We start from the raw sequence: 9,516 nt of genomic DNA, 5'->3' as shown, positions 1-9,516 counted from the left end.
TATGACACCTTAAGAGATATCAAGTAGGCGTAACATGTTCTCAAAAAATTAGGGTTGGCATGCAGAAGAATTTTGAGTCAGAGATTTTGCTGGTTTTGGCACGCATTCACAAAAAGATTGCCCACCCCTGCTCTATACATTGCTTTGGGTAGTATGGACATTTTAATGATATTAATTCTTCTAATCCATGAACACAGTATATGCTTCCACTTGTTTATATCTTCATCTATCCTTTCAACATCCTATCCTGAAACACCAACCAGAAAGAATATATACATTCCTATGTTCATAGCAGTATTATTTACAATAGCTAAAATCTGGGAACAGCCTAAGTGTCTATCAGTAGATGAGTGGCTTAACAAACTGTGGTATATTTACACGTTGGAATTCTATGCAGCTGTAAAAAAAAAAAAAAAAAGGCGGGGGGATCTCTTACCCTTTCAGACAGCATGGAGTGGCCTAGAAATTATTATGCTAAGTAAAATAAGTCAGTCAGAGAAAAGCAAGTATCACATGATCTCATCCATATGAGAAACCCAATGAGCAAAATAAACTGATGAATAAAATAGAACCAGCAGCATGGAAACATGGAACAGACTGAGGAATCTCAGAGGGAAGGGGGAGGGGGCAGGAATAGATTAACCAAAGAACTTATATGTATATGTGCATAGCCCATGGCCACAGACAATAGGGTGGTGAAGGCTTGGGCAGGTCAGGAACTGGGTAGAGGAGGGCAATGGGGAAAAAACAGAATATTGTTAATATTCTCAACAATAAAGATTAAAAAATAAACAAGTGATTAAAAAAATCAAATGTTTTACTTTATACTATAACTAGAGGCCCAGTGCACAAAAATTTGTGCACTGGGGGGGCGGGGGTCCCTCAGCCCGGCCTTTGCGCTCTTGCAGTCTGGGACCCCTTGGAGGATGTCCACCTGCTGGCTTAGGCCTGCTCCCTGGGGGATCGGGCCCAGCTGGCAGTCAGACATCCCTCTGGCAGCCCGGGAGTCCTCGGGGGATGTCCACTTGCCAGAGGGGAGCAGGCTTAAGCTGCAGTCGGACATCCTTAGCGCTGCTGAGTAGGCGGGAGAGACTCCCACCACCACTGCTGTACTGGCAGCCATCAGCCTGGCTGAGCAGAGCTCCCCCTGTGGGAGCGCACTGACCACCAGGGGGCAGCTCCTGCATTGAGTGTCTGCCCCCTGGTGGTCAGTGTGTGTCACAGTGACCAGTCATTCCCAGTCGTTCTGCTGTTAGGATCGGTTTGCCTATTACCCTTTTATTATATAGGATTATTTCCAAGCACATTAAACTAGTTTTGGCTATCTCTTCAACAATATATTGAATGATCCTAGATTGAACACACTTGGTAGAGAACAATGGTAAAAACATTTGCCCATCTTGAAAGTTTAAGGACTTTTTCTGATTCTAATCTAAAGATAAATGTCATATCTCTGCATCTAGATAGGATGAAATAATCTGTGGCAGAACAATGCTCTAGCCAAGAATAAGCCAGATAAATTAAAAAATCATCTGAAGGCTGCTGCCGTAACAATGACCAAGTGACTAAGCTCTGAGGAGGGGCTAACTGGAGAGAGGTGATTTGCAAAATCACCAACCTGCATTTGCCCCTTGAGTGTGGCTCTTCCACAAAATACCAGCTCTTCCACAAAATACCGACTTCTGCACATGGGCCACGAAGTTTCAATCACACTGTACATGCGCACCTGCATGTGGTATTTTGTGGAAGAGACTTACCAAAACATCACCATGGAAGTATGTATGGAAGATACTAGATCGGCAGTCATTTCCCAGCTGAGTTTTAAAGACTGAGACATGGGCCAGGGCAAAGAAAGCAGGCTTTGGACACACAGAGGACTCCTGGGGAGGACAGAGAAATTCTAAGTTTTTGGCAGTCATACTGGACTGAAGTGAAAATTGGAGATTTGAGAATTGTTTCCACTTCAAATAATTTGCAAAATCCCAAACCTGCATGGGGCTTGAAGTTACAGCTAAGTCCTAAAACCCCTGAAAAGAATAATGAAGTGTCCCACAATTTTACAATGTTGAGGAAACAAACACTGGAATACAGGATCTGCTAGGACTAGTGGATACACAGCTCTCAGTTTGAGAAGGAAAAAAGTGCTAGGGCAAACCTCAAGGAGACCAAGACTTACCAAAACATCACCATGGAAGTATGTATGGAAGATACTAGAGCACTTTAGATAGTGATAGACATGAACTAATAGAAAATATTGTATAAAGTAGGAGAGAAAAGGGACAACTGGTTGGTTAGGTGATAACCTTAAGCAGGCAAGAAACCATGTGAACTAGTGCAGAAATAGAGATTGTTCTTAAATGGATGCATGTAGAAAAAAAGAAATAAATTAGAAAAGTTAGAACTATGAGTGAAAATGCAGGTTGGCTGGTGGGTGAATGGCGACAAGAAGAGTCCATTTGCCCATCTGGAAGGAGAAGGAAATATCTGAGAAGAAAGAAAAGATAAAATAGTCCTCTAGAGCCATGGTCGGCAAACAGTGGCTCGCGAGCCACATGCGGCTCTTTGGCCCCTTGAATGTGGCTCTTCCACCAAATACCACGTGCAGGTGCGCATGCGAGCCGCAGTTTGCCAACCGTGACTCTAAAGGACTATTTTATCATTTCTTGCCGACCACTGCTCTAAATGGAAGAGTGAATGGACTAACAAAAAAGCTGAAGACTGTCAGGTAACGTCAGGGTCTACTTGAAGACAGTGGTCATAAATTTAAGGTAAGTTCGGTTTGCAAATTTTTGTGACATTGTCCTGACATATAAATACATGAAAGCATAGAACAGGCATAGAAAGTTAAATGTGTAAGGATTAAGCTTTGCTGGGTGAGTAGGACAAAGGAAGAGAGGGCCAAGAGAACTAAGCTCATATTATATTTAAGTTGGTGATGATTATGGTGAGCCATGAAATATAAGCTAGATAAAGAGGGAAGCTTGAGAAGCTTGAGGGATAGGAAAATATGTAGGGTAATAGAAAGAGGTGCCAGTTGAAAAGTTTCCAGAGTCATAGTTCTAGAGTAAGTGAGCTGGAAAGATATAAGCGGTGGTCAGAAACTGGGAGACTTGCAATGGAGACTGACGATAACCAGGGATAGGATGTGACCGTAGGGGGGATGGCAGAAGTAGCGCAGAAGACATGATGACTGGAGAAGAGAAATTCAAGATGAGAGGCTGGGATATTAAAAAAATCATCTACATAGGTAGTTAAATCATCAAGAATTATGACAAGAATTATGAAGAGACAGAAAAAGACATCCTAAACTTTTAAGAAATGAAGAGACATAGGAGTGTGCACATGAGTTCAACAGGAGTATGTACAGGTGGTACAATCTGATGCATCAGCTTTGGAGCTGGAGGAGTTTAGAGAGGAAAACAAAACAATGATCTAAAAACACCAACGAGTAGAGGAACCAGCCTTCATGCCACTGGAATAACTGCAGGAGGGAATACCACCACTGCCTGACAGGCCTGCAGCGGGAGCAGGAGCCGCAGGGAGGCAATCAGGTTTCGGGTAGAGCAGGAAGATGTGATATTCAGAAAAGAATACACAAATAATTTGATTCATTTATCAATATTTACTAAAAGGCACTGAATTAGGCACTGGGAATAAAAGAGTAATAAAGATATAATCTCAGCCCTCACAAAACTGCAACTCAAATAAGAAGTCGATCTCATGTTCGAGTGATTACATTAAAGAACATAATTATAGTTATATAACAAGCTAACAGAAATGAGGATGCATATATTTGAAGACTGATATAACAAAAGACGTGATTAATATATCTATCGTGATATTAATTATATGGTAATAACTGAGTTGAATTAAGGATATGTGGGAAAAGTCATTTTTTTAATGGTAAAGGACGGGGAAACAGTAAGTAGATGCTTTTGCAGATACGTGCAGTTACCTGAGACAAAGCGGCATCGCGTTCTTCTATCACTGCGTTCATTTCTTCTGCAGTTATTCTCTTTTCACATGCCTTGGTCTTGTAGATCCTATCCACAATTATAGCTCCATTCTTCTCAATAGCCATCCCTGTGTCTGCATTGTTTATTCTGTTCAGTAATTCCTGTAATGTCTACCAACACCATTATATGTTAGTCAGACATGAAGTTTTAATATATTTTATTTAATATAGGGTTTTAATTAATAGGCACATGTGAATTGTAAATTGACTGAGTGAAGTTATTGAATTTTCATATCGCAGCAAAGATGTACATTATTAGTGTGTCAATTCTTCTTTTTCCCACATCTTAGTTTTTGAAACCCACTCAATTGAACTTAAGCCTCTAAGATATAAGACTGACATCCAGAAATCTCCTCAGAGAATGGCTTACCATGTCATTTTCTTCAGGGTTAATATTTTCTAGCCTAGAAAAAAGGGACACAGAAAGCCTGATCAGTAGCATTTCCTTAGTGCAGCAAAATGAGTTCGCTTTTTAAATCTTTAGAACCTCAAGTAATTTCATTCGACTAGTCTTTAGAGTCAACCATGACACTGAACATATTAAAGTGCCACCTGCTCGACTCCATCTTTCAATAATGCTCCATATCTCCTGCACTGACTTTAGACTGTTAAGTTATTAATGTTTACTGCTATATATGACTACAAGGATCAATTGTTCATATGTGCTCAGATGAAGAAAGTTCCCCAGCGATAGGAGCACTCACTCTCATCATTATATTTATTCCTGGACTTTCAATTCTTACCTGAAACTATGATTCCTCTGTTTTTTGGACATTATTACAAATAAAACAAGGCAAGTTTTTTTTATTACAAATTTTACCTATGTTACCTCGAAAGCAATGACAAATAATTACCTCTAAATTTGGCTTGTCAATCTCCCGATGCTACCTATTTGTTAAAACAAATATACTATACAGAAAGGCTGACTAAAACTGAACCATGTTTTTAGAAAACTAATGTTATTTTCTCTTTTTCATTACAAATATAGAATTATTCAATTAGAGACAAAGAAAGCAAATTGGGTCTCCTCAAAAATTCACTTTGTCTTATAAGAGTCACAGTGCTTACAGAAGTGACTATTGATTTTGGAAATTGAAGAAATGCAATAAAGAAGAAAAAGTTAAACAATATGTCTTAGAAAATATTTATAATCTAGGCAACCACTAAATCGGGTAAATTAAATAAAACTCTGTAATGAGTTTTAGTAAAATGATGTAGATTTTTAAAATAGCCCTCAATTATTTTAAAATTGTACTAAAAAGTTCAGATAACCAAGTTTAGCTATTCAAGCCGCCACCACCACCATTTCTGTGTTCCTATGATTTAACACTTACCACAAAAAAAGGATACTAGGAAAAGATAATAGAAGACACAATAAATTTGTACAAAACTGTCCCAAACTCTACAATTCAATAAAATAGCTACTTTGATGGAAAGTATAAATTTTAGAACAATGCATCTTAACAGGAAAAAATATATATAAAGAATTTTCCACACATACTTAAGCAGTATAAGTTAACAGGAAAGTAATTTTCAATTACATAAACTTATTGCATCTTAAACTACTAATGTCTTCTTGGATTTGCCACATTTCAACAAGGGCAAACATTCTCATCTTTTCTCTGCCAAAATAAATCAACAGTTTCCAAATATACTGCTTCATAAAGGCTTGTTCTACAAGAACTGTGAAGACAATCACTTATTTTTCAATCACTTAAAAAGCATAGTGGAAAAGTGTAAGATAAAATTCTTACAGCTAATTTACGAACATGTAAAGGAATTTGAAGAATGGTGCAACCATCAGTTACTGGTTGGATAAATATGATTTTAAAAAAGGAAGCCATAGCTTGGTGGGCATGGCTCAGTGGTTGAGTGTCGACTTAGGCACTAGAGGTCACAGTTTTATTCCAGGTCAGGGCACATGCCCAGGTTGTGGGCTCCATCCCCAGTGTGAGGTGTGTAGGAGGCAGCCAATCAATGGTTCTCTCTCATCATTGGTGTTTCTATCTCACTCTCCCTCCACATTCCTCTCTGAAATCAATAAAAATATTTTAAAAAAATAAAAGGGAAGCCATATGTAGTGAGAAATATTTACCTTAATGTTGTTATTTTTCAATGAAATCAGACTAAGAGTTTATTATGGCAAATGCCAAACAAAACTCAACTTAAACTTTTAAACTCCAAAATTTATTTATTAAACTTGATAATTTAAAATGTAAAAAGCTACATTAAAATCGAACATTTAGATTAGCAGATCACTGGCAACTTTTGTAAAAAAAAAAAAAAAATTAGTTCTACAGGTTATAAATCGCCCTTTTCTGTTTCAAAGAATTACATATGATCAGGAAGAAAAATAACAGCATAGGTAGGCTACCTAATATGTATATTATCAATAATAAACATAACAAAAAGTATATGGAATGCTTATGTAATACTTGTTAGTTTTTTTCATGCACTGCTATGTGAGGAATGATTACTTTACCAGAGGGTTTCAATGTTCTAAATTAACATATTTCAACAGATATGTTTAAGATAATTATATGCAGGCTAATATTAACATTCCCTACTAACTAGAATTTTTAAAATTAAATTTCCTTATCAAAAGTTTGTACTAAATCCTTGGCACATGAATTTGCCATTCAGACTACAACTAATTTATGTGATTATCCTTAAAAGTACATAATATCTAGTGACTGATCACTTTGCTGATGAAGAAACTGGAATCATGTTTCGCAAGTGTGCCGGGTCTGACATGCAGGGCAAGAGTGAGCCAAGTCAACCACTCAGCATTTACATCGCAATTTTGTTTTGCTAAATTGTACTTTAAAATTGAAGTCAGTAATAAATGGTCATTTGGAGAAAAATAAAACTTTAATAAAAATGAACAAATGAGCCCTAGCCTGTTTGGCTAAGTGGATAGAGCATTGGCCTGCAGACTGAAGGGTCCCAGGTTCGATTCTGGCCAAGGGCACATGCCTGGGTTGTGGGCTTGATCCCCAGTGCGGGGCATGCAGGAGCAGCTGATCAATGATTCTCTCTCATCATTGATGTTTCTGTCTCTCTATCCCTCTCCCTTCCTCTCTAAAATCAATAAAAATATATTAAAAAATAAAAAAATGAACAAATGATAATTTGGGATACGAAAGTTTACATAGAAACAAAGTAACTTGCAATACAAACATAAATTTCAAAAGAGAAAAAGCCAATACTTGCATTTTCTATCTGTAGTCATTTAAAAGTCTCAGAAATACTTGTCACACGTAGCAAAGGTCAACTAGATTATAATTTAGTCTCAACTATATTATATAGAGCAAGGATAGCAACCTTTTCCTGTAAGGGGTGAGATAGCATTTTAGGCTTTGCCATGCGTTCTCTGTCACGCTACTAACCTGCCTTTGTAACACAAAAACAGCTAATAAACACATGAACAAGTGTGGCTGCCTTCCAATAAAACTTCATTTACAAAAACAGGTGGAAGCTGAACTTGCACCACAGGTCTTTACTTTGCTGACCCCTGATATAGAGTATTGAAAAACGAGGCCAGGTTTGTATGATAATACACTTTAAGTGCCAATTCAGTATATTTGACTTTTTTTTTTTAACTGGATCGTTCAATGACTAGTTAAAGATTAATCATAAGAAAAGTGGTTTCAGAAAGTTAAATTCAGTCCTACAGTAAGTATATAACTGACTTTATCAGTCAAAAGAAAACATAAAAATTAGACAAAAAATAGACCATTAGGGGGGATAAAACTATAAAACAGCTATATATGGCTTTACGTTTCTATATAAAATGTCTTTGCAAGTTTAAGGCTTACTAGCAGCATGTACAAACCATAAAGCTTTACTGGTTTAATTAAGACTTAAAATAATAGTGTTATATGAAGTATAGCTGAGAAACTACAAATTATAAATCATTATTATGAGGTTTACAATTGCACACAAGAATCTCAACCTTCTGTAAACTCTTAATTATGCCTATAACATTCTAACTAGACATAGACATGATAATTAGTAAGAATTTTGCTGAAGTAAATGTCCATGGGCTCAAGTTTCAATTGATTTCCTATACCATGCAAATTCTGACTGACAGCCTTGCACTCTAAGTGAAAAGACCCATGCAGAAAATGTCACATTTCTTGATTTATCCCTAAATCACTCAATATTATGTCTTTCATTTCCGAACCTATAATCATTCTCCTTGTTCAATGGAAAGAACCTCACATGCTAAAAGACCGAATAAGAAAATTCGAAATTCTTTTTATCAGTCTCATTTTACACAGTACCTCTCTTAATAAAGAATATACCAAGAATAACAGAGACACAAGATACCATAATCTCAAAAGTTGCAATATACATATGCAAACATGTTTTTTTTCCCCTATTTTTTAGATAAAAGTAAAAATGAAAAGAAAGCACTGAACATTCAAGGGGTACGGAAAGGCAGAGAAGTGGCAGAATAATAAAACAAAACACATTTTGCATTAAAGATACAGCGATCAGAAGTGGTAAGGAGAAGAGAAAAAAGATGACAGAAGGAATTTGAAGATTATAAGAAGCAAAAAATAGGAATTAAAAAAGAGATGTGAAATAATTTATAATTTCAACCTATACTCAATACCTCCAAATGTGCCTCCGTCAAGCAAAGCTCAGTTAAAAACAGGTTCTATCTTAAGAAGGATTTCATTTAAATGCACTATTGAACGCTCAGAGCCTACATGCTTCACCTAAGTAGAAAGGAACCTGTACAGTGCCATTTAAAACTGTGCTGACAGATTAGCCTTTGTTGTTGTTCTTCCTTCTTATTTATGGTTTTTCCTAATACCCCCACATGTACTTCTACATTATAATTCATTAAGAAATTACTATAAACTGATCCTAGGAAGCAATAATTCCTCATATTAGTTAATATTATTTTAAGTATTTATGTAATTATTTACTTAATGTCTTCTTCCTAAACTGGGACTATAATGCTATGCACTCAGCAAACGGAACTGAACGTGACACACAGTATATATTTGATAAATATTTATTAAATAGATTAATTAACTTGGGATTGAGTGTTCTCCTGTTCTCCTTTACCCATTTCTCCCTTATTATGAATGCTACAAGAACAAAATAAAAAACACTCAGCCTTAAGGTATCCTAATTTTAATATATTATAATAAAAACTATAAAAATATACATGGTGGGGCAAAAGTAGGGTTATAGTTGTTTAAGTGGAAAAATAATACAATAATTAAATATTAACACAAGAATAAACTCTGTTTCGCATACTCACAACTGTAGACCTACTTTTGCCCCACCCTACATTTCCTAGCTCTTTCTTCTGATTGGGCCTAGAAGTAGTCACACCCAGCAACAATGAGCACATCTGGCATCCAGATCTTGGTTTCTAATACCACTTTCCAATAAAAGGAATCGGGGTCCCTTTGAGGAGTGGATGATTCCGGGATGGGAGTGGCACATCTCTAGACCCAAAGCATCTTAAAGTGCCAGAA

General features: G+C 36.6%; 1 protein-coding gene across 5 annotated transcripts in view; it reads right to left on the bottom strand.

The window, feature by feature from the left end:
- MIPOL1 (mirror-image polydactyly 1) overlaps positions 1 to 9,516 on the bottom strand; it is a 340,601-nt gene that overhangs the window by 237,738 nt on the left and 93,347 nt on the right. For all 5 annotated transcript variants that reach the window (XM_015570205.1, XM_006773314.2, XM_015570206.1 and 2 more), the window contains 2 exons: positions 4,386 to 4,419; positions 3,956 to 4,126 (listed from right to left, as the gene is read on the bottom strand). In XM_015570205.1, the coding sequence (XP_015425691.1) occupies positions 3,956 to 4,126; positions 4,386 to 4,419 (205 nt within the window). The remainder of the gene's footprint in view (positions 1 to 3,955; positions 4,127 to 4,385; positions 4,420 to 9,516) is intronic.

This window comes from Myotis davidii, unplaced genomic scaffold (assembly GCF_000327345.1).
Source record: "Myotis davidii unplaced genomic scaffold, ASM32734v1 scaffold304, whole genome shotgun sequence".
NCBI classification, from domain to species: Eukaryota; Metazoa; Chordata; class Mammalia; order Chiroptera; family Vespertilionidae; genus Myotis; species Myotis davidii.
Note: the sequence above shows the minus strand (reverse complement) of the source record. Positions and strands in the feature narration are given on the sequence as shown.